The 26,397-nt window shown below is 40.7% G+C and overlaps 1 protein-coding gene across 1 annotated transcript in view; it reads left to right on the forward strand.

The window, feature by feature from the left end:
• PDGFC (platelet derived growth factor C) overlaps positions 1 to 26,397 on the forward strand; it is a 225,217-nt gene that overhangs the window by 139,097 nt on the left and 59,723 nt on the right. Inside the window, exon 3 of the mRNA XM_090036308.1 lies at positions 14,567 to 14,747. Coding sequence (XP_089892434.1) covers positions 14,567 to 14,747 — 181 coding nt within the window. The remainder of the gene's footprint in view (positions 1 to 14,566; positions 14,748 to 26,397) is intronic.

Below are 26,397 nucleotides of genomic sequence, written 5' to 3' on the forward strand. Positions count from 1 at the left end.
GTCAGTTCCTTCAGCACCCTGGGATGAAGTTCATCAGGTCCTGCAACTTGAATTCATTCAGACCCATCAGAAGCTCTGTGACTGTCTGTCTTGTTATTTCATCTCTCAGCTTGTCTTCTTCCTTATCCAAATAATCCTTACTAAGTGTCTGGTTACAGCTTAACTTCTTTTGTGACAACTGAGGGAAAGTAGCTCTTGAGCAGCATTGCCTTTTATACATCTGTTAAGAGTTTGCCTTGGGTATTTACGAATGGGACCTCAGCTTTCTTTGTGTTTCTTTTCTGGCCAACATACTTTTAGAACCTCTTCTCTTTGTTTTTAACTTCCTTTGGCAGGTGCAGCTGATTTTTTACCTTTGCCTTCCTGATTTTGTCCCTGTGAATTCTTATTATTTTCTGGTGACCTGTCTACCTTTCCATTGCCTGTATGCTTTTCTTTTACATTTGAGGTATCCTAGAAGAACCGTGTACTGCCACATTGGTCCCTTACCATTCTTCTTGTGCTTCCATCATGTCAGCACAGTTTCTTGCTAAACTTCCAATACTGAGCCTTTCACAATCCCTCAGCCCTCTTGAGTGCCCTTATACTTTAGTCTGTCTTACCATGGCACTATGCAGATTAACTCTTGGGCCAGTTGAAATTCACCATTTTGGAATATTGTGATTTAGTTCTGTTGACCTCATGCTTCTCCCATCTCACCATCATGAAGTCTGTCATATTGTGATCGCTTCTTTCCAAGTTTCCTGCCACCTTTACATCCTCCACCAGTTATCCAGATCAAAGATAGATGTTCCCCTATAACTTGAGTTATATTCTCAAGTTTCTGGAACAGACAATTGTCCTCCACACAAGGTAGGAACTTGCTTGACATTTTATTTTTGTCTGTATTGTTCTCTTAGATTTCAGGAAAATAGAAGTCACCCATCAGTACCACTCATAACTCCTAGATGTTTTCATATCTCCTTGAAGAGTGTCATATCCTCTTCTTGATATGGTAGTCTATAATAAATCCCACCATTATACAACTGTAGCCCTCAGTGTTGGCTTTCCAGTCATAAGAACTGTCTGACCAGGTGCCTGTGATACCAGTTACATCAGTTCTTTTCACAGGATGTGACTTGCAGCTTATCTTGTTTGTTCCCTATACCTCTTGCATTTGTTTGCATACATCAGATATATTTTAGATTCTAACCTTCTTTCCCTTTTGCATTACATGCTGCTGTGCTATGGTTCTCTGGCCCATTCTGAGTTGAGCTGTTTCTTCTGATTGTTTGCCCTGTTGATGGAGGGTTTTATTCAACATACCCTGCAAAGTTTTTAGTAGGCTGTCCGGAAGATGCCCAAAGATACTTTTTCAAGTTCTGGTTAGATGGATCCCATACCTTGATAACAGAATATCTGCCCATTGTCATGGTGACATGGTGCCAGAAATTAAATGCAAACAACAAAAACAAGGCCAACAACATAATCCAGACTTACTATACGTAGTCTCTAAATACTGTAGGTTATACATAGCAGGCACTCCCATCCTGATGTTTTCTGGTTACTTACACTTCTGAGTACAGTACAGCCAGAGGGCTTGGCGTCAGGTTTATAAGCGGCTTCCTCCTGTTTAATCAGCAGAAATAGCAGTTGTACCAACTATCCTAATACTAGACAGGCATCTGTATTTCCTTACCTGTTGTCCCCCTTTTTTTTGTCCTCTCCCTTTCTCCCTCTCTTTCTCTGACTCATGCTCCATGGCTACTATATAAATATTCAACTTCAGGTAATTTCTTTGATTTACTTGCATAGTAAAATGACACTACCTTCAAGTACTGCTGCATTCAGGTGAAGCAAAGCAAGCAACTTCTCTTTGGGTGTAAACTATTAGCCTTGGTCCTGCACCATAGCCAATTTATGTTTTTCTTCTAGTACAAAGCACTAGTACTAGTACAGCTAGCCCCACAGACCTATATCTGACTCCATACCACCTCATCCTGGGCCTATAAGACTGGATTGGGCCCTGTGACACCTCACACCTGCATGCCCAGATCAAGCCCTGCACCTTCTTGGTCTAGCCCCACATGCCTAATCTAACATATAGGGCCACACAGACCAGCCTATGGGACTCCCCAAGAGTCTGGAATTTGGAACCCAGGGAGTGGAAATTAACACTCCCCTAGTGTACTGGGCCGTGCGATGAATGAGAAGCTAGCTTTTGGAGTATAGAAAGGGACTGAGTGCCTTAGATGAGAAGAGATGAAGATAAAATCATGGAAGAAAAATCAGAGGAATTTATCATGGTTTGGGGGGAGAAAAGAGGTTGAAACAGCATAGAAGAGCAAGGAGGAGAAAGCATGCAACTGTACACTTTGTACACTTTGTACACTTTGCAAATAAAGAAACCTAAATTTGGCTAGTGAAAAGGGACTTTAAACACAAGACTTGTTAATTTTGTTATGATACAAGATGTATAACAATCTGTGCAGTAGAAATATGTACTTTATTATAATCTGAATAATTTCCAAGTAGTGTACTGTGCTACAATGTGGTGAGGTTTTTGTGAAGCTCCGTATTTGCCAATCCTGGAGGTCAGCACTATAAAACATAAAACCCTAGTATGGTCATAAGCTCTTTGGAATAAGTCACTACATTTTCATTATCTGTATGAACAATGTTTAACACAATGGAGCCTTGAACTATAATTGCTGCCTCCAGGCATCACCTCAATAGTGATATAGAGGGATCTACCTAATCATACTGGAAGTGCACTGAATAGCGGCCCCTTTAATTTTGCTTTTTTCTGCATGCCCTCCCCCCCCCTCCACATGCCCTTCTGATTGACAGAGAGGCCCCACCACTTGCCATTTGTTCCTGATCAGCCAGGAGGCAAAAAACACAGTTTTAAATATGTTGCAGTTTTTGCCTCTCAGCCAATCAGCAGCAAGTTGTGGGGTCACTGGGGCCTCTTGGCCAATCTGCAGCAGGAGGCAAAAACTGCAGCATATTTTAAACCATGGTTTTGCCTCTTGGCCAATCAGGAGCGTGCGGCAAGCAGCAGGGCCACTAGGGCCCCTCTGCCAATCAGTGGCAGGGGGAGTATGTGGCAAAAAGGATCTGAATTTTCTTCTCTATCCCAGATCCCCATACAGAAGGAATGCATTACGTATGTATTCAACATAACCTATGAAAGATGTTCAATAGGTTGGTGTCTCACATTTAAGAAAAACTCATAGAAGAGGCAGGAACAGGCATGGATATTTATCACAAGCAAAATTTCCTCTTTCCAGTAGTCGGCAATAATCCTACCATTGTTTTATTACTTTGTATAAAGGTCCTCTTCCCATGTTTATGTACCTCTGATATAATGGTAGAAGCCCTGAAGAGAAGCAAAGTTAACATAATCAGATTTAGGAACATGTAGATTTTTTACCCAAGGCCACTTTTGAGCGATTTTTCCTGTGAAATGATCAAGGCCAAGGTAAGTAAACAGATTGATATCTTGTTTTTCTAAGCTGACTGAAAGATGTGCTCAAGCTTTTCCAGACCCTTTGTTTTCCCAGATGTATCTTTCTCTATGTTACAATAATGTCAGTACAAAAATTGCGGGTATATTTTTCTTGAACCATGTCAAAGTGTGATATTATTAAATTCATAAAATGTTATTGTACCTCAAACACTCCCTATTAAAATGGCACCAGATAGCTATAAATTGTGGGGATTTTTATTTCACCTGGCATTGGAAATACCTCTGTCATTTTCTGATATCAGGGAAAAAGAATTATGGTTATGTTTTAACAAAAATGTATTCTTAGGTTTCTTAAGAGAAGAATTTGGATGGTACCCTTTTAAAGATTCTTTACCTCTGTTTTATGTTGTATCTCTGCATTTTGTAAATGTATGCTCCTTGTCATTTTAGTAATGACTTAGTAACTATGTACAGGTGGATTCACTTTTATAGTAAAGTCTGTGTCTTAAGTACTTATGTACTTAAGACCAGAAATTTCTTGGGAAATGAATAAAGATACTTCCAAAGTGCCTGTTCCTTTCCATTACAAGTATCCAATTAAATGATTTGAAGACTGAGATTTTGTTTTTAAACCCTAGTGGCTTGATTCTCTTACAGAAATGTAAACCCATTATTAAATGGCTTGTATCAGTGTAAACTGGAGGAAAAGTTGAGTCCTGTTCCTTTAATTCATATGAAACCTAAAGGCTAAAATATGTTTTTATAAAGTTGTATTTCCAGATGATGATATGGAAGTACAAAACCATTTGTGTTCACTAGAACACAGGAATGCATTACTAACCAGTCTTGGGAAACATTAAAAAAAGTAGATAAACCCAGAAAAACCATTTAACAGATCTGTAAATGAACCTTTTTCGGTTAGTCCATTTCTAATATACAGCAATGCCCATTCTGTACACCAACGTTTCCTAACCTTTTTCACCCGATGGCACACTTACCTAAATAAAAAAGCACCACAGCACACCAAATGCAGAGCAGGGAGGGGAAGGGCAGAGAGCTGGAGACCGACGGGGTGCAGGGGGTGGTATGTGGCCAGCTGGATGCCGTCAGGGAGGGATGGTGCGTGGCCAGCCAGACGGCATTTTTGGCTGGAGCCATGTCCCCTGCATCTGTCTTTGTCCACAGCAGCAGCAGGTGAAGGGCTTGGCTTCAGCCAGGCCAGGGGCATAGCTCTAGCCCAAAATGCTGCAGCACACCTGGATGTGCCTGACGGCACACGAGTGTCTCGCGGCACACCAGTTGGGAAATGCTGCTCTACACCTAATATATTTAAAGGTAAAAAATATATAGCCCATTATTGTTTGATTTAAGAATATGCCTATGGCAAATGCTTCTAACTGAATAGTAATAACTCCCATAGGTATTTCTTGAATTGTAGCAAGAGCTGTCCTTGTTATTAGGAGACCTATGAGTATCACTACTGATAGTAACTATGCACATGGTAGGGTACTGATTTTTTAGTACTACTGTAATTTCTGTACTAGCAGGGGATTGATATTTGCCCATTGATATATATGTTTTCCACATTTTATGGGTATGAAAGAAATTTGGATCAAATTAGACTAGACTATTTCTTGCCATTAACTATCAAAGTACAAGAAATATATTGCCCAATATGTAGATATTAGCCTGGAAATTTGTTTAATTGCAGCCACTGTTGGTGAGAAATCACTATTATGTTTTTACTTAAAAGTACCAAACATAGTCAAAATTGCAAGTTGATAAGCACAGCGAATCGCCTTTCCAACTACTAGATAATCTGTAGCGATGTCTTAAAATAGTCCCTCTGACTTAGTAAAAGGCACAGCCAAGTCCTTGTACAGGGGAGGTCTTGAGGAAAATACACAAACCACACATTTTAGCAGCTGGAAGATAAACTGCTTCCAGACACCTTTTCACAGAATTTAAATTTGGTAGAAATGCCAGAGGGTAAACTAAGAAAATCATTTTTAAATTGTATTGGTGGGTTTTCTTTATTTTGTTTTTTTAGCAGTGTTCTCCATATCTCTTCACCTTACTGCAATTGTCAGCCTCCTGGTAAGAAATGTTGTATTTATAATCAGAATGCTTCTATCCACTCTTTTTGCCATACACACTCAATCTTTGCTGTTGCTGAAATGAGAGATCAGATGCTGGCAAGGCTCTTTTCAAGGTTGTTTTTTGTTAGTTTTACATCTGGAGAGTGGTATGTCTGCCGTTAATTTTTGTTGTTGTTGATGATATTTTTATCTGGCTTACAAGAAAAAGCTTTTCAGGGGAATGGGGAAAAGGTCAATTTAAAGTAGCGTCATCCACTTCAAAGGCAGGAAACTTAAATCGTTATTCTAAAGTATGTAAGATTTTAAGCGTAGGAATCAGCTCTTAGTATTTTGGTTTACTAATATGTGGGTAAGGAGATAAATTCTACTAGAGGTAGTTCATTTCTGCAAAATATTCATACTCCTTTTCACAAGTATTAACACACTGGAGATGTACACATTGGGCACATCAGTATGTTAGAAGTACTGAAGTATGGCATATTAGCCACTCCTACTGTGCCATGTGCACGGCACTTGATTACATTTCACCGCTACATCACTGTAGTGGCGTGCTACACTGGGGGAGAGTGACGCTAAAATGGTATAGCTGCCGATCACATGTAGACCCACATGATCACTACGTTGCCATAGGACACCACACAGCAACATAGTGCTCTGCTACGTTGCTGTAGGGCGACATGTAGATACACCCATTGTAACCTTTCTTATAGGCATGCTTTGGTATTCAGTTCTTTTAATGTACTTCTTTTATTTCCTGTATTGTGAGTTTCCTATTTCTGTATATCTATCATTCAGAACACATTTTAGTCTCAGTGAAAATTGCTGATTTAATGATAATGGAAAAGCAAGTTCTCCACTTAGTGATTGAGAAGTGGAATACAGAGAGCAAACCAAGCTTCTCTTGGTCATGCTATTTTTGCAGCCCTAGCCTATAGGGATTACTCTCCTTTGTGAGAGGGCATATGCATGGATAGGGTGTAGTATATTCTTCTCACATCCATTCAGTTCTGATTCTCTGCATTATATTGGAGACCTACCAACCACCACAGCTACCTTTGCACCACCTGTTTTCATCTTAAACACACCTCTAGATCCATTTTCTACAGCCAGACTCTATGTTACAAGAGCATCTGCTCTGATCCCATCAACTGGGATGCACACCTTAAGGATTTGGAGCAGAGATGCATAAAGTTACAATACAACCCCAAAACAGTAGCCACTCAAATCAACAAAGCCAGACTTAGGCCCCATTCTGACCTACTACAATACCAACCTGGAGACAAGGACAACCAAGTCTCTCTGGTTGTTACCTACAGCCCTCAGCTTGAACAGCTTAGAAATATCATTAATGACCTTCAATCCCTCCTGCAAAAGGGTGGCCATCTCAAATTAGTCATAGGGGACAAACCTGTTCTAGCTTACAGGCAGCCCCCCAACCTCAGATAGTATTTCCCGAGCAACAGGCTGCCTAACTTCAAGTCTCACCAAGGCACCAGGCCTTCTATGCCCCAACATTAATACAGACCACATTCTCACTTGAATGAATAACATGGATTATAACATCTCAGGTTCATTCACTTGTAACTCAATCGATGTCATAAATGCCATAATCTACTTAAAGTGCTCCTTTGGCTTTCTGCATCGGTGAGATGGAGTGAGCCCTCCATAACAGAATGAATGACTAATACTACTCGATATATCATCTACAGAAAGCCATGCAAGCCTGTGGCAGAACACTTTAACTTCCCTGCACACTCCATTGCTGACCTGAGGATACTCCATTGCTGTTCTAAGACAGCAAAGTTTTAAAAACTGATGATTGGGAAATTGCAGAACAAGAAAAGATCCACAGACTGGACTGTGCTAAGTATGGTTTAAACAGGGACTATGGATTCTTATCCCATTACTTGGATTAGTTTTTGTGACCACTTTGTTCCTATGGATTTGTTGCTTGTTTGCCCTTTCCAGCACTGCCCTCACTTCCCTTCCCTCTCTCCTTGATCTCTCCCCCCGCTTGTCTTTTTTATTCTAATTTCTCTCTCCTTCTTTTACACTGCTCATGCCCATTGCATCAACTCAGAAAAACTTCACACACACACACACACACACACACACACACAGAGTCTTAATGTAACAGGGAGCCTAGGGCTTTGTAATGTTTACTCTGTGCCATTGGGTTCCTGGGATGGAGTACTCACTCAGACCTCCATGCCTGTGGAGTTCTGTCCTTGAGTCAGCATTCAGCAGAGACTGGTGGGATGGTAAACAGCTTTATCTTTATTAGGAACAGGATTCAGCAACTCACATGCTCACAGCTTGCAGGGAGAACAACAACCCACCACTACAGATCGCACCCACAGGGCATCAGGGGGAGAGACTGGGTCATCCCACCCACTTAAACGGTCGAGTTACAAGTGAATTCCATATACCACACCCCTCTTCTTTATCTGGGAGTTCCCTTTTAAGTAGTTGGACGTTCATCAGGTGTTACTTTAACTTGGAACATTTCAGGATCATGGAACCAGATCTTGCTAGCACTTGCCTCACTGGTGGGGTCTAGCCTTTACCGCTATCCCATTATATAGTACTTGTACTTCACAGGCAATCTCAACACATGTCTACTCTTAGTTTGCATGGTGTCACCAGGTTCCTCTGTGGGTACTAGTAGATTCTCTGGAGTGTGATGAAACTCTTGCTTATGGTGGTTTGGTTCTTCTTCTGAAGTTTGTTCTGCTGCTGTCTCTTGAGATACATCAACATGTTCTGCTGGTACTGATGAGTAATCCTTTCTTAAGTGTCTTCTGTTCCTCCTGTAGACATTACCATCGGGGGGTTTTATAATGTAGGAGTGCAGTTCATCCCTTTTTGCCATGATGGATGCTGGTGTCTAACCTGTACTTGTTTGCATCCTTACTTTCTCCCCCTGTCATAGACGTGTTAAGAGGGACAGATACTTCAGAGGGCTAATCAGCCTACAGGGGGTAGAGACAGGGCCAGAGGTCCACAGCCCTAGATGGGTGGGACTGAAGTCCTAGAGAGGCAACACAATGGCTGGAGGCCCAGACTGAATAGGACAAAACAGTAACTGGAGTCCAAAAGCCAGGTCTGGCACACTGGGTCTAGGCAGAAGGGTACAGCAAGATAAAAGGAATGGAGGAAAAAAAGGCCAAGGGCCCAACAAGGGGCATAAGGCCTAGAACAGCCTGATATGAGACTGCATCCAAGTGCCCCTGAAATGACTAACTGGTAACCCCTGCAAGACATGGGCACAGCTGTAGGGAAGGTTGGAAGCCATGAATAGCCCTTGAGGCAATTAATGTCCTGGAAGGCACAGATGATCCACAGGGGGCAGAATTAGCACCCAAGGGCAGAACAAGGGCAGATGGGATTCGTAAGGAGCCTGAAGGCTTGAGGAAGAAAAAAGCTTGCTCTGGGACCCTGGGGAAGCTTCCCTTTTCTCTAAAAAATAAAGCATTAACAGCAAAGTTTGGCAGATAAGACCAAAGAGCGGAGGGTATCTGGAGAGCAAGGGAGTGTCGTAGCTGCACCTGGGACTCAGTACTAGTATTAGTACAGTACTATTAGTCTATGGGTACATCAACACGAGTTTCTAACTGTACAATAGCCTAACAATACTGCTCAGTAGCGCATCACAGCACAGACAGTGCTAATATATTACTGCATGTAGTTTCACTAAAAAGGCATTTGCCAGTGCTACCGTACAGTAACTACAGTCAACATGCATTTATTTAATACTTGATTATACAAGTACTAAATAAATGTGTAGTAACCACTGAACATTAGTGAACTTCTAGATGCATCCAGTGTGGAGTAAATGTACTTTGCCTTCTCTATAGTGGTAACATGGATACCTACTCTAATAATGTTTTCTGTGTTTAAAATAGCCTTATATAATAACTAGAAGAAAAATAAAAGAAATTTCAAAATTTTACAATGGAAGGAGAATTTAAATATTTAGTAAGGAAAATGAAAATAATATCTCATATTCACCGTTTTCTTGAACATTAACATTAATTCCAAAGCCTTCAGAAACCCTAACAGCCCACCTGATAGAGAACTCAAGCAGTTCTACAAGCCAAAGACTGCCAAGTTGCAACACAGCTGGGAGCATAAAGAGCTCAAGTATAGACTGTCTGGAGTGCTACTCCTGGGGTGCTCCGCAGCCTCAAAGTAGTGGGCACACTGATTCTAAGGGAGCCTATTTGGTGGGCTGTCCCAGAACCATGGAAACCTTGATAGCTGGGGCTCCTGGGGCATTCTGGATCCTCATCAGCCCTGAAAAGAGACTGCTAAGGAGCAAAGAGCCTAGGAGCTTGAGATGCTCATGAGCTCTGAGACACTGACACTCCTCCCATTCTCTGGCCCATAAGAGGAGGAGAGCAGATATTACATGAGGTTCCATTGGGAGGTTGTTCCAATTCCTAATTTCTTCTTAAGAAAAACTATTCTAACTTCTAATCAATAACTAAAAGAAGGGGTAAAATTACACTTCTCTCTAGCCCAGCAATTTTTATAAAGGAGATGGCTATTTTCACAGACACAAAAAGATCCAACTTTGTTGATATGGTGAACTGCATTACACGTGGGCTTCTGCTTCATACATTCATTGATTTATTTGTGAAATTCCTAGAGGCAGAGGGAAGCCACACAAAGGTCTTGAAACTGCAGGCCAAGGTAAACAGCATGTCATAATATATTTAGCAAATGGCAGTATAAACCACAGAAAAATATGGTGGCGGGTGGGGGGGGATACATTTCCTGGCTGGAAAGTCCTTGAAGTTTAGACAGAATCATTGCCATTGTTTCCTAGCCCTCTACATATAAACTGCCCTTTGCACAGATTATCTGTTAATTCAGTCTACTGTGCTAGGCACACATATCATAAAGAAGTAGAATATACGTGCCACCCCAGAGATGGAGGTAAGAAATACAGTCTGATTTTTATTAAAAGTAAAGGGAATTTGCCTCCTGAAGAGACCACCTTCCATCCCCAAATTTCACTGAATAATGTGTGAATAACGCAACCATTTTTCCCCCCTTCTGCTATTGAAAAAGCTAACCTTGGAACTGCGTTGCCTTTTATACAATGATTCTAATATTAGCTCTATTCTGAATCATTGTATTGGAAGTATTGCAGTTCCAAAGTTAGCGTTTTTAATAGCAAAAGAAAAAAATGAAAGGGATTTCCTTGTGAAGCAAGGAATTATTTTATGCATAGTCATCTATGTAACTCCACTGCAAAGTGTGAAATGTTTTGATTGCTAGTGAAAATGTTGCTTTGGATACCTGCGGTTTGCCTCTACTGCAGCTCAGTCTTGTTACATGGTGGCTCAGAACTGTGCTCTGTCCTGGGGCAGTGCAAGCTCGTAAACAATGAAGTATCTTTGCCATCTTATTTGTTTCATTATCTTTCACAGCAAGTTCAGACTCCAGTCAACACGTGCAATGCTAGGAATTTTGAGACGCACATCTGATCCATTTGGCAAGCTCTCACAGTATGTTCACTCAAGATAACTGACAAGGATAAAGTTAATTGACAGAACTTCAGTGAGTCTGAGAAATGTGCTGTTTTTCTGCTGATGCAGGCAGACTTTCTAAAGATTCTCTCCTTTTATGGCTTAATACCTATTCTGTGCAATAAACTCTGCCTACAATTGAATTCATGAGTAAGAAACAGATCTTCACAATTCTGAGATTCCCATATGAGCCCAGAAATTTTGTCTACAACACCAGACTTGTTTGTTGAACATAAAAGAACATAAATCCTCTATAGGTCCCAAGAGAGATGTTAGAGAAAGGGAGTAATCATTATAAACCACTTAGTGCTGTATGTACTGTATCATGTTGCCGTGAGAAAGTTATGTTTGATTGGCTCATAAAACAGGTTTAGTAAATCCTTTAAATAGTGATTTGGGCAATTGTGCTTACTGCAATACTATACTAGTGAGTGCATTATAAGGATTACAATGTCTCCAGAATGGTCACTTGGGGACAAGTGGATTTCTGATAATCCGAATGATAGTGTTTTGCTTTTGTTTTTTGTTTTGTTTTCACTTCTGTGTCAGATGTCACATCTCACTTTCCTATTTCTATGGCACGTTATACATCTGGTTTATGTATCATCTTATCTTTGTTTGGTCTGGTTATTCTTTTTTTTATACCAACTGCTTTCAAGTCTTTCAAAGCTAAACTCGATTAACATGTCATTAGTAATGCACAGACAAAATCAGAAGTGTATTAGTTGCAAGAGAGTTTTGTTTGCAAATAGTGTGTAGAAAGGTCAAAAAGGAAATATCTAAATACAAAAGAGAGTCCTGGCCAAACTGTCTTATCTGAGTCTATTCTGTATATGCTGAAGCCTGGCTCTTTTATGCTAGACAGGACATTCAGTTATTCTCTCATCTTGCTGAGTTATTAGTGCACATTTTAAAGAGTTCTAGGATTTAAACTCTGTGGAATTTGAATTTTTCTTTTACCCCCGGGCAGCAGGAGTCCGGAAGGTACAGTGGAAAGCAGTGTATAAATTACAGAGCAGCAGTGGTGACTGTAGCATACCTAACATCCAAAGTTATGCAGTTTGAAGTCAGTAAATATAATACCTACCATAGGTTTTTACTCACCATTCAAGAAACAGAAGAATGAACAAAGATAGCTTTTGAATTTTTTGTTTTGTTTTTTAGTTTTTTAGTTAAGGCCATAAACAAGAAGACCTGCTTAGAAAACTTCATATTTACTGACTATAAAAGAATAAACCAAATTGTGGTCTCAAGTCTCTGATCCTAAAATATCATCATATACAAATATGCTTTAATGCATATCATTATATGCACACATAATAATTATAGAGGTTATGTTAAGAGGAAAAAATTGATATATACTTTAAAGGGTCAAATTATCGTAATATATCAGAGTGATTTGGAAAATAATGAAAAACATGCTGGTAATAAAACAATTGGTATTATTTCATAAGTTTAACAAAGATTTAAAACTGAAATACATGGCAGTAATAGATTTTGAACACATTTTAATGAGCTTGTTCACTGCATTCATTTTTTAATTAAGTAGTAAAAATAGTGGTCCTTTAAGTGGAGATAATAAATGCATGAACCTTACTTGCACAAACATGCAACACAAGAATTTATTGCCTCCTGTCTAGGTAAGGACCTGGGAATCATTATAAAGATTAGCCTTATTGTGGGGGTGGGACTGGGGACTTCAGTGGAAAATTATGAAGTAATAATTTTCACATGAAACATTGCTAGGCTTATTTGGCAAAGTTGTGGGTAGCACTGTTTGTTTCCTACAAAAGAATTCAACAGCATTTTACTATTTTTTAATCCAAGCTGCCTTAAGAAATATGTAGTGTGTGTGTCTTTCTTCATAAGAAACCATGAGAAATGCTTGAAAACTTCATGAAGAGTAGGAAACTTTGCCAGGCAAATGCCATCATCTTCTAAGAATCTAAGTTCTTATTTAAAAATAAAAGTCTATCCCTAATATTTGCCAATATATCTAGCAAATGCAAGCCAGACAGAAACCAATGCAGTGCTGGCTTTCTAAGCTCACTGATAGTTCTGGTTCCTCAGCTGTTGTTTAGAGCTTTATACATTGCAAGGGAGGGAAAACTGTCCAGAACTGTACTGCCCAATTCCTAGGCTTGGAACTGTTTGTCAGTCCAGTCTCCAACTGCAAAAGGAGGAGGCACAAATATGGTGTAAGTGTCACAAAGCTTATACTTTTGTACCTTTTCTCATTGGCTGCACCTTTTGTGGTCTGGGTGCTATACCAAATCAGTCCTCAGCTGTTTGCCCAGCCTATTTATTCGATGGGTGAAAGAGAAGGCAGTCTGCTCTAAGGGCTACTCTTCAGGACTATTTCTTGTGTCAGCTGATGGATGGAATGGCTAGGAAAGGTAAAACATAGATAACTCATCTCTACTGTGAGCCACCATAGATAAACAGTTGGGATATATATATTAGCGCTGTGCGAAGCTTTGGTCCCTGATTCGATTCAGCAGAGATACGGCCCAATTTGGTAGCCTAAGCTCCAAATCTGAATCCAATCAGAGGACCTTTAATCTCTCCAACTCAATTCAGAGAGATTCAGAGATTTGGACATAGTTTTACATGTATTTTCTACATACCTCTAGGTAGCAGGCAGCTCATGAATGCTGAGATGCTGGGGCACATGGAGCATCCCACAGAAGTTCAGGGGCTCCACAGAGCACTCATCATCAGACCTGGAAGTGGACCAGAAATACTTCTGGTCCACTTCTGGGTCTGCCAGGGAGTATGTGGGGGTGGCAGGGCAGCTCGGCAGCTGGTACCTCCTACATCTGGGATAAAATATAAAATATAAATTATATATATTTATATAAATATACATTTATATTTAAATATTTATAAATATATATTTAGGCCCCTGTCCAGCAAAGTTCCTTGTGTAACTACAAACATACCTACATTTAACCATCTGATTAAGAGCTCTGCTGGACTGTTGTCTTAACGCTACTTCACCCTTTCCAAGGTTCCTTTCCTGCAACACTAGAGAAGGGTGAGTTGTTAGTTGAAACCAAAGCCATTGAGCTTTTGCTGGTTGGTTGCAAAATGTTACTGCTAATGTTACACATACCAATTGCTTGCCCACCCTTAAAAATAATTTGAAACTGCATATTCTTCTCTGTTATGATTATGTTATTCCTCCCCATTCTATATTATACTTGCTTTTCCTATGAGGAACAAACCTACTCTGGGTTTTGTTCAAAATGCTAACTCTACTTTTATTTTCTTAACCTCAATGAATGATTTTATTATGTGTTTAAGCCAGTAGCAACTTGGAAGAAGAACCTAGGATTAAAATGACTGGTTTCAGTAACATGCCTTTAGCATGGAAAATATATTTCTTGTTTTTAAAATGCAGTGTGAGTAGACTGATAAAAACATGAAGCTTCTATGGAAAATTAATCAGTCAATGTTTGATTTTCTTTTCCTTTCAGGTATGACTTTGTAGAAGTTGAAGAACCTAGCGATGGTACTATTTTAGGGCGCTGGTGTGGTTCCAGTGCTGTGCCAAGCAAACAAATCTCCAAAGGAAACCAGATCAGGATAAGATTTGTATCTGATGAATATTTCCCTTCTGAACCTGGATTCTGCATTCATTACAATCTTCTTGTGCCAGTAAGTAACATTGTTTTGGGGCCAGAATATTTCAGGAAAACAAAATCTTAAAAATAATATGTCTCAAGAGAGTAATTTGATAGTTTGGGGTGAGTTACTGATTGTTTATCTTTTATTATCATTATTATTTTTTTTAAGTCTGAGTGTCTTCCAATGCCATAAATTTTGTTCCTGTATTATAACTAACTAAATGTTCTTGTGGTTAGTACGGATGGCTTTGGGTTGGGAAGTTGTGGGCTCAGTCATTTATGTGGAAACTTCAGTAAAACATTTGCATTCCTAATGCAGTACTGTAAAAAGGGCATTTTTGAGCTTTAAGAAGAAATTGGCCAACATAAAGAATCAGCTGCTTGTCTTTGGAAATCTAGCATTTCAAAGATAATTGGGAAATTGTACCAAGAAACTGGACTTCTCCCAGGGGAAGAATTGAAGTAATTAATGTATTAATGTGTAACTTCCAATTAAAAAGAGACAGCCAATCTTCCGTGTACTCTAAATGATTGTAAATAACTGAAATACATAAAAGTTATTATTTCATTCTTGTAGAAATGCACTTTTCTGAGTGTTGGTTGGCACTAGTAATTCCCAAGATACTCAACACGTCTCAAAAACCAGGCCCTCTCTTTGAAAACTCTGTCACTAACATATGCCAATTTTCACTTTCAGTATATTGCTACTGCTTTTATTAAACAATATGCAACTCTTCCAGTGGCCAGAATAATGCTTGTGTAAATTTCCAAGGAGGGGATAATATTGTAAAGAATAAACGAATACCAGGAATGATTTCATTCTGAATACATTACCCCTATTTAAAAACCAGAGGGTTGTATTTTTAAGTTGTTCTTGGCTTATTCTATGTTCATTGTCTTGTGGCCCAATTGATTCTGTTGGCTGAAACTATTTGAAAATTTGTTTATGAAAAAAAATCATGATAGGTTGTAACTCTTTTGACTTCAGTTATACACAGGAAATGTGTCTTTTATTTTACTTTTCTTATGATATTCACTTTACTTTTTCTCATAATGTGCATGCATTTGGGAAGCTAGAGAGGAGGTAATAGAGATTTCTAACAGCCTCTACTATAAAAATAATGATCTCATATGTGAGTGCTTGAAATACTCAAGTAGAAAGCTCTAAACCCAGAGTTTCATGGATACTCAGGTGTATAGTTCCTGCACACGAACTTGCTTCCATGGATTTTAGTGGATGTTAGATGCTTATCTGTCTTTGCAGTTCAGGATCTAAATGATTAAAGTTATTAGTAATAACAGTAGTTGCCACCTTTACTTGTTATGCTGTGAAGTGGCATCTTTTAGTAATTCTGTGTTATATATTTGCAGTGAACCCTGTTACCGAACAAAATTAAGGCAGATTCAGATGAACCACTAATTGAACTGATTTTGTATACGTGGACAAGCTGCACAGTCCCATGTAGAATTAAGGGAATAATTGTAGACCTGAGAGCAAAATTTTACCTAGTATGTTCAGTCTTATAAAATGGTAATAGAAAGTCCCCCAACAGGTGTTTTTCCATGGGTAGCTGCCAAATTCCTCATTGCCATCCTGACACATCTAACAGGTGGGAAGTGATATCATATGTGATCAGTGTGTAATCTAAATTCCATCTGAAATTGTGGAATGGTTTTAAAAAATCCCTGAATACCAAAATACATTTTCCTTATATTCATACAATGCCACACAATATGGACTCTATAACAACAGAGCTGTTTAAACATATTTAGAGAACTGTCTATGAAACTTGAAGAATTTTATGTTATCTTCCCAGCAAGTATGAAGAGTATCTTTTTGATAGACAAGAACCGTGAAAACATGAGGATTTTTTATTCCTGGCCCTAATAACTCCAATCACTCATCAAAAAGCCTGGAATTTAAAAGGTGTCTGCCATTGATGGAAGTAAGTTAAAATTTTGAAGAGCAAGTACTAAATAAGTGAATTTAGAACAGTAATATTACAGGAGTGGTAAGGTTACTATTAAAATAGCTAGTTTATGCTGACCAATTGTTATGAGAATCGTTATTCCACCTATCACTGTTATGGATTTGTTATATGGCATTACATGTTGAATATTTCTTTTTCAATACTTTGAAGTTCCCATTTCAAGGTCTTCATGGTCACTAGTAAGTAGGAGTCTATTTAAATCACAGAAAAATTGAACAGTTATTATGGGTTGTTGGCAGGGGGAAGAGGGACAAGGGAGTAACTTCCATCTTGTCTGCTGGCTACCATTCATATGACCCTGCCCAGCAGCATGGATTGGTTGAGAGGCCCCAGTGGTGGATGGAGGAACAAGGTGGCAGCCACCATCCTGTTTGCTGCCTGTCATGCTGCCCTTCCAGCCAGTGTTTCCCGTCCCCCTAGGCAGGCTGTGAGGCGGGGCCACACTGGGCAGTGAGGACCGCTGGCACCCACTAAGGAGCCAACATTTTGTTTTTATTGATTTTTTTTTAAGTTGATTTTGTGGACAATCTCTGATATTGTGGTTTCCACTGAATCTGCAGAATCTCAAACTGAGTAGACCCTTACTAATATGGGACAACCTTCCATTGTGTCACTTGTCTTTGTAGAAACTCTGTCACTGTGTTTGACTCTTGCTCATCCTGGGCTTCAGACAGGTATAATTCTGGAGAGACAGTTGCACGTTTCAAGGGAGAATAAGGAAAGCTATACTGGAAGGTCAAGTTAAAATTAAGGCTGGCTTTTAAACATACTAGCAGTTTTGGAATGCTAGAATAGGTTCCTGAATGGTGAGACGTTTGAAAATTTTAAGACAGGCTTGTTTGGTTTATAACAGATATATCACCCCCAAGCACAAATATGAAGTTATGTATATATATGTATGTGTATATGTATGTATATGTGCACATAAAATGTATATTTGTGTGTGTAAATATATCCATGGATGAACACATACATATGCTTCTGCATTTGTATAGATGTACATATCTGTACAGGGTGATAACTATGATAAAATTGACAAGCCAATAATAATTTTTAGGCATGATATGATATAAATAGTTGTCATGTTAGATAACAATTCTATCCTCTCTTGCACAGGTATCATTCAGGAATAATTCTATTCATGCTACTGGAATGTCAACAATTTGAGCTCAGAATAAGTTCCTTGGTGGACGCGTCTACACGGGATGCTACCTCACCATAGCAATGAGCTACAGTGCCATAGCTCATTTCCATGGGGATGTAGCATCAGCAGGCACTAACCGTGACACTGCTGCTACTGCACAGTAGCTCATTGTTACTGCACAGAGGATCAAAAATGACCCATGTGCTGCTGGGACTGCACAGTCATTTAATACTTGATTTAATGTGCAACTCTACATTAGCAAGTACTAAATGTCTGTGCAGTACCAACCATGTAGTCAGGGTCACGTGCAGATGCACCCACTATGTACAACAAAATGGAAATACTTTTTCAGTATAACTATTTGTATGTATGTGTGTGCAATTTTATTGTTGAAATATAATGTGCTCTTTTCTCTGTTAATTCTATTTTGTAACATGGTCTAAAATTATTCTTTCACATTTCTGTTTGCAGCCCTTATAGTTGTCAACTACATGGATTGTATTTTATGTTAAACATAAGAGATGGGCTTCAGAATTGAACCTGTTTTATCTAAACAATAGATACTAAAAACTCTTGCACAAAATTAAGTCACTAATTTTCTTACTTTAAAATTGTAATCATAATTCCTACAACAGTTCATAAAAGATATAATCCCAAAGTCTAAAAATGAAATATGCCTGCTATTGAAGAAGCAGAAAGTGTAAATAAATGTAAAGTCATAAAACAGATGCTGAGCTGGTCCACTTTTATGACTTGGTCCTAAACAGTTAACATCTTTTTCATTCTGCTGGGGGATAAAAGCCTAGTAGATTAGCAGTGAGAGATTGTTTGGGGAGAAATGAAGCAAAACTGAAATAAAACAGTTCAAGCTTGTTTCTGTTATTGAAGGCCACACACAGTGAAGGGCAAGGGACATATATTTCAGGTCTTTTGGTTAGAGAGAGAAAGAGAGAGATGGTTTTGTTTAATTCTGCTGTAATTGATAAGGGTTTTTTTCCTGCTTTGCGTACTAAACTGCAGACCAACTTTTCATGTAATGATTAAGTATATCAAGAACAGTGGTTGGTCTAATTACTTTATTTTTTTGATTTAAGACAAAAGACATTCCAGCTGTTCCTTTGATGTAATTAGCCGTAATGTAATTTTATATAAAGCTGTTACTATATACAAATTGTACATGCTGTAAATGCCAAAAAATCTTTGACCAGATCTAATAAATTTTCTTCAAAGACCTCTTGCATGTAATATAGAATTCAGTCTTCTGTCATTCTTCAGTTTTAGACAGCCTACTAGCTATACAGCCTATATTCTGGCCAAATTTTACTTTTCTTGTCTGCTCCATACTTGTAAATGATTGGTTTTGCAATTGTAATATTAAATGGAAGTATTAGGAAATGTTTTCCTTACTAAAGAAATCAAATTTGCATAGATTTAAACTTCCTAAACTTTTTTAATGAGTCTATCATTTTGAGTCATTCTTTCATATTGTGTCCAAATACTTTGAGTGTTTCCATGATGAAGAGTGCATTATACAGTAAAGTCTACCTAATCAAGGGTTTGAAGCTCAGTTTTTTGGTGTGTAAAAACAGGACAAAATATTGCCAAAGCAATTATTTTCAGTAATCTCCTAGAATTACATTGTGAAAAGCTATCCATATTCCTTTCAAATAAAGCTTTAATTTACATAGTAACCATATGCAATTGAAAGAAACCTTATAAATTATTACAATTTGTGTCTGGGTAACATTCTTTCTTGTGACTTGTTTAGTTTAAATTATGTCAGTTACAAGTTTGGCATGGAGAGTTTCATGTAATAAAGTGTATTGTTACTTGGGGGAGCCGGTGAATGGGATACTTGATGCCTGAGGTGCCATTAAGGAATGCATGACTGATTGCCAAAGTAGTTATTAATTATGCAGGGCACTGAGAACAAAGCAGCTCCAGTTAAAGTTGAAGTTTGGGGTGACTATCCCCTCCCTCTTTCTTGGTAGCATGTTATTTGTTACTGAAGATCATGCCAAGGTTTCTTCACAAGAAACACATTTAACCCTCTTGTACACAAGTTGAGATGGAGAACGAAATGCAAGAAACTTCTGAAAGATTGCCTTGGTTTTAAAAGTAATTTTTCAGGTGCTTTGAGCTATGGATGAGATACCTGTGGGTGGCAACTTGCATTTCAGTCTGCAAGTGAATTCTCTTGAAGAGTGCTTGGTATTGGATGAAGAGCAGTATCTTAAGGGTAGGCAACCATGGTTGAGATTTACATGTATTACATTCCCTCCAGATCAGCCAAGCTAAGGCATACCAAGGACTTCTTATGCATGATTTTAGCATACATTAAATGTATGGTTTTGGTGTGTGTGTGTGTGTGTGTGTGTGTGTGTGTGTGAAATATATTATATATTTTTTTTTTACAAAGAATGTTAAATTAAAATGAAAGGACTGAAGGTCGAAGAAAATATTGCTGCAACCAGAAAGAAGGAAGCACTGATCCTGTGACAAGAAGGTGATGGGAAATGCCTTGTTTCTCTTCACTGTTTAACTGAAGTCAATGGTACAACATATGACTCGTAAGTTGGAGGTTTAGGAGCTAAGAGAACAGCAACTTTAGCTCCTTACCAAAACTTATTACATACATTGCAAAACAAGGTTTTATGTTCCAAATGGGTAAAAGAAGAGCTTTGTTTGATAGGGTGGGTAGAAGCACAAGGAAAAGGAAAGGAGGCATCTTGAAGACTTTCCCAGCTTGGGTTGTATCCACCAGCCTAGCCCAGCAGTGCTGTTTTGCCCTGCTAAAATTCATGCTGAACAGAAAGAGGAATCTGAAAGCTTTTCACACAGAGAGATGGAACCTTAACCAAAATCTGTCTCCTTTGTTGGCTCTGCTAGAATCAAGAGGTTCCAGGGATTATGCTAGGAAATTTTAGCTCAAATAAGTTGAAGCATTTCAGAATATGTTACTTAAAAAATCAGTTATGAAAAATATTCTTTACAGGAAAGGAAAATTTGAAACTGAAGAAATAAGTCAAGTTTCAGAATACTCTTCCCTTGAAGTTTCCCTAATGAATTGACTTTGTGATCCAGATCATAGAAGAATTCACCCTCAAATCCTGAAGCGTAAATTCCATGCTTGATGAAAAAAGTTAAGTAATTGAGAATTCATGAACAAAAATGAAGACTACAGCTATTGTTATCCTGTATGGCTTAAATGAAAAGAAAGCAGTAATAGGGGACAGTTACCTCTTAAGATAACATAGTGTTTTTCCCAGACCTTACTTCTTCTAACAAGCACATAAGAAAAAAAAGCTTACCTCCTAAGCATAATTTTATAGATGCTAGGGGTTAGAAGGGACCTTACAGATCATTGGGTCCAGCCCCCTCTGCACTTGGGTAGGAAAGACTGTTGGGATCAGATGACCCCAGCAAGATGCACATCAATTGTTTTTTTGAAGATTGCCAAGCTTGAATGACTGTACCACCTCTGGGGGGAGCCTATTCCAAACCCTCAGCACTCAACCTGTAAGGAAGGCTTTCCTTATGTCTAGCCTTAAATGATCCTCAATCAACTTGTTCCAATTATTTCTTGTCCTCCCTGGGTGGGCTTCGGGAACAGTTGCTGCCCCAGGCCCTAATATACACCCAAAGATCTAGAGAGACAGGATTCAAAACATGCCTAGTTTTTCCAGAAAAACTTTGAATAATTCCTGACTAGTTTCGACAGCCCTTGTTTCATTTTGAGCTGGTTTCAAAGCCCTTTGTTTCGCTTCGATTTTGCTGTTTCGAGCTTGAAACAGGTCAAAGCAGCGTTGAACCGAAACAGCCAGTGAAATTTTGCACAGTCCTACTGCACAGTCCCAGAGGCATATGGGTTGTTTCTGACCCTGTGTCACTGTAGCAATGACCTACTGTGTAGTACCACATTGTTATGGTGATGTAATGGCAGCACCACGGTTAGTGCCCACTGACAATATGCTGCTATAGCAACAAGCTACCTTGACGTAGCTCATCACTACAGTGACACAGTGTCTTGTGTAGACACACCCCCTGGACACCTTATTGTCTGACTAGGGTGTGCAGTGGATCATATCCAGTATAATGACATATAATAGAATTTCTAAGTTATGTGTTCGGGGGGGGGGGTGTTGGTCTTTTTTAAGGGCTTAGGAAAACGCTGAGTGGGAAAAAAAATAAAGAACTGATGTCCAGAGTAATTCTGCTTGTGAAATAAAGCACTCACAAGTTAGGAAATGCCAGAATTAAGCTAGCTATGTATCTACATATATTATTATACAGCCTTTAATTGCATGATTGGCTATTTTCCTACACCTATGGAATACGCTGAGATGAAGACCATATAAACAACCTGAATCTTTGAGCATTTGGCTTTGCAGTCTCTCTCTCTCTACATACATACATACATACATACATATATATATATATATATATAAAAAATTAAACACGCACATATGTATATAAAGAAATTAAAGAAATCAAATGTGTATATATATGTGTATGTGTGTGTGTGAGCGCGTGTGTGTGTTTTAAAAGTATGTTACTTTAACAATATTTCCCTTGTCTTGGATTACAAGCTTATTGTGAAAAGAACTGATTTCATACACTTTTGTATGACATTTTATGATTTTTGGGAGGGTGGGCACTAGTGTTACCACAATATAATTTTATTATGAAAATATGGTTTTATCTTATTTTTTCTATAGTTGAGTAGGTTTCAATTCTTAGTCATCATTCATATTTATTTTGTATATGTTTAATCTGATCACAGATTTTTATATAACCGTGGGCATGATGCTACCCGTGGCCTCACTTGAATAGAAGGATCCTGGGGTGCCTGGTAGCCGCTGCCCTGCTCAGCTCCCTGGGTAGCTGCTGCAGGGTCCCCCAGTGGATGGTCTCCCCTGACAATCAAAACAACCTTGCAGACCATTATAAAACTATTTACAGAATTTAATTATTTACAAGATACATATAACACAATAATACAAATAATGTTATGCAACATAACCCAACAATGATGGCTTAAGGGTTAATGCTTCTCGGATACACCTTACACCAGGAGAAGGCATACAAGTTACTCATGATAAATAAGGATCCAATAAATAAATTAATTGATACACCAACTAATAAACCATCAAGAACTTATTTACACAGTCTATAACTTGTATGCTCCAGGGTAGCTATAAGGACCTTCTGTATGCTGCCTCTTGGCTTGGTTTCTCAGGGGGCAGGACTGCTTGTGGGTCCCTGCTGCTGGCATCCCTTGCATGAGCTTCAGGGGTCTCAGTGCAGCAGGCAGTAGCTCCTCCCCTGTGATCCCTGCAAGAGAACTTATTCCTGCATGTGAATGTGCCAGTCGCCCGCCTGGCGACTCGGTCCCAGTATCCCCTCTTCCGGTCACCAGCCTCTCCTCCCTCCTTCTCGCTCTCTCTGCACCTGCCGCACTCACCTGCCATGACTTTGTTGTTATTCCAGGTTCAGTTGGATCTTCCTGTGCGGCGCGTGCAAGAGTGTCCAAAAATGAGACTGGTGATCTGCAGGGACTCCTGAGGGCTCCTCCTCCCCTACACCCTCGCCCGGTCCTCCGGGATGAGTGTCCTCACCACTCCTCTTAAGCAAAGTCTCAGTCCCTCTTTTTACCAGGGGTGCTGCAGGGTACGACCCCGCTGCTTCCGTCCTCCGTCTAGGGGGTTCCCGCAGTTTCCCCTGCGTCGTATGGCGCAGCCACCACTTGAGGTCTATTGGCTACAGCCGGCCCCAGGCTTGCGTTACGCCCTCTGCCCACCGGGTATTGCGACCCCCGGGCGCCTGACTCACCGCTGGTTCCCCATGTTCTCACCGGCCGTCCCTGCTCACTGCGCCAGAACGTCCGGGTTCCATGCCGGACGACGCCTACTTGCTCCTCCGCGTCCTCATCCGCAACTGCAGTCCTGGCCAGCCACTCTGGCTTGGCGGATCCTCGCTGGGCAACGTGGATCCGCCCCTCCTCACTCTTGCCTGCGGCCGGGGACCACGCCGTACAACCTGGCTCTGCGGTTCTGCACTGGGCGGGGTGACTACGCTCCCCCACGCCCTCGCTGGCGTCTGGAATCCACGCCGGCAACTCTGGCTCGGTGGCTTCACGCTGCGTGGAGTGAATCCGCCCCTCCGTCCCCTTACCGGCGGCTGGAAAGCCTGTCAACCACCCCGGCTTTGCGGCTTTGCGCTGGGCGACGTGGATCCGCCCCTCCGCTTCTCCACGGCTGCTGAGGACCACACTCGCAGCTCCGGCTCCGTGGCTTGGGGCTGGGCAGCGGGGATCTGCCTCGCCGCTTCCTCCCCGATGGCTGGGGACCACCCTCGCAGCTCCGGTCCGGCGGCTCCTCGCTGGGCGGCGTGGATCCGCCCCTCCGCTTCCGGTCCCACTGCTTGCCGTCCCTGGACGGATCTCGTGCTCTTCTTTAAACTGCCTGCTTCATCCGGGGGCCTGGATCGGGGAAGTGATTGCTCCGCCCCCTGCGCCCGAGCCGCAGGAGCCTCCCGGAGCCCCCTAGTCCGGGTAACTCCCAGACACTGCACCAACCCTCATCCCCTGGCACAGCAGGGAGTAGTGTCTGGGATGCAAGTTGTAGCAGCTCCCCATGCCCAGCACAACCTCATACCACCTGGCACATGTAGGCCCACTCCATAGGCCCTGCCTGCCACCAGGGCTTCTGATGGTCTGGAGGAGTTCCCTGCCCCCTCTATCCCAGTGCTCCCTTTGACACACTGAGCCTGACCCACCCTGGTGCCTTCTCACTTGTGAAGAAAACCAGGGCAGTCTCCCTCTGGTCCTGCATCTGCCTCCCCTCCTGTGTTCACCCACACCATACAAGTGCTTGTAGGAGGGTCATCCCAGGCTCAGGGTCTCCTGACAGGCAGGTGCTCTTTTGTGCCTGCCCCTGCAGGGCTCTGAAGGGAGAAAAGAGAAAGAAAGGATGCTCTGTTTCTCTCCCATGCAGCCTCTAGCTGCCACCTCTGCAGGGCTCCAACAGGGGCTCTCTGAGGGACAGCTGTAGTGAGGTCCTTTTCCTGGCCTCCAGCCTGTCTCTCTTACCCTTTTGTTCTCCTCCCCAGGAAAAACTGCTCCCCCTTTTTAAACAAGCACTTTTAGGCAATCCCAGGCGAGGACTCTTTCCAGGGTTTTGCTAAGGTTCCTCTCATTCAAACCCTGGCTGGGGTTACATCACTTCTCCCACTTCAAAGAGGGCTGCCATCAAAGAAGCTTCACTCGCCCTTAAGGCAAGTCATGTCCTTACTGGGAAAAACTCTCTCTCTCTTCATACTATCCCTCTGCAGGGCAGCCCTCCCTATCCCTTCAGGTGAGTACAATTTTAATGCTGCTATATCTAAAAGGAATTCAGTGCCAGGCATTTTGGTGCCATTTGACATTTCAAACAGGTAGTATGCCTACCTTCTCTATTTAGTCCTTTTCCTGTAATTAAGTTTGTACAAAGCTTTCCTCTGGCTGATTAGCTAACATTGGGGGCATCTGCATGTGTGCTTTACAGTAAAATAGACTAATTAGCTCCACAGTAACGCATCACTGTCTAGACTTGCACTGGTATTAGGGCACAGTAGATTAATTAACTCCTTTTGCAATATCACTGTTCTTTTATTAAAAAAAAATCAGAAAATCACTTTGGCTGATTCTTTTTTCTTTTTTTGGAAATAGATTTTATTGTGTTGTGGCTTCTGTGTGTGGTGACTTTTTACTGAAGTCTAGATTGTCTGCAGCTCTTTTACAGGTTTTTCTTTACTTGCAAGGACTAGAAATGTATGTAGCCTTTAAACTCAGAGTGTTACAAGAAGCAGGAGGTTTAGATTATCCCAACACATATGTTATCTCTTTGCCCATCTCTTAGTTTTCCTATCCCATCAAGTTGCCTTGATTTACCAGAAGAAACAGACATTGCTACCTGGAGCCCAGGGCTGACTCCTCAGGCCCCTATTGTCAGTGGTGGTGTAGCAGGTGCACTCTAGGACACTGAGAGAAAGAATGGGATTCTTAATGAACAATTCTTCCCTAAAATCCTAAGGTAAAATGGCTCTGTGTACTTCTCCTATTGTGATCCAGGATCTATATGATGTTTGATACTGGATTTCACATATAAAATTTCTCAGAATAGCTCAGAGGGTGGTGGTGGACGGGTCATATTCGACCTGGGTGCAAGTCGGCAGCGGAGTCCCCCAGGGCTCGGTCCTTGGGCCTGCGCTGTTCAATTTCTTCATTAGCGATTTGGATGATGGGATGAAAAGCAACCTGTTTAAATTCGCTGATGATACCAAAATTTGGGGTGAGGTGAGCACGCTAGTAGGGAGAGAAAGATTGCAGCAAGACCTGGATAGGTTGCAGCGGTGGGCTAACATAAACAGGATGCATTTCAATACTGGCAAGTGCAGGGTGCTGCACTTGGGCAGTAGAAACCAGCAGCACACTTATAGAATGGGAAACTCCCTTCTTGAGAGCACAGAGGCAGAAAGGGATCTTGGAGTCATTATTGACTCCAAGA

Source organism: Crocodylus siamensis, chromosome 2 (genome assembly GCF_052110815.1).
Source record: "Crocodylus siamensis isolate JL-2025a chromosome 2, ASM5211081v1, whole genome shotgun sequence".
Lineage (NCBI taxonomy): Eukaryota > Metazoa > Chordata > Crocodylia > Crocodylidae > Crocodylus > Crocodylus siamensis.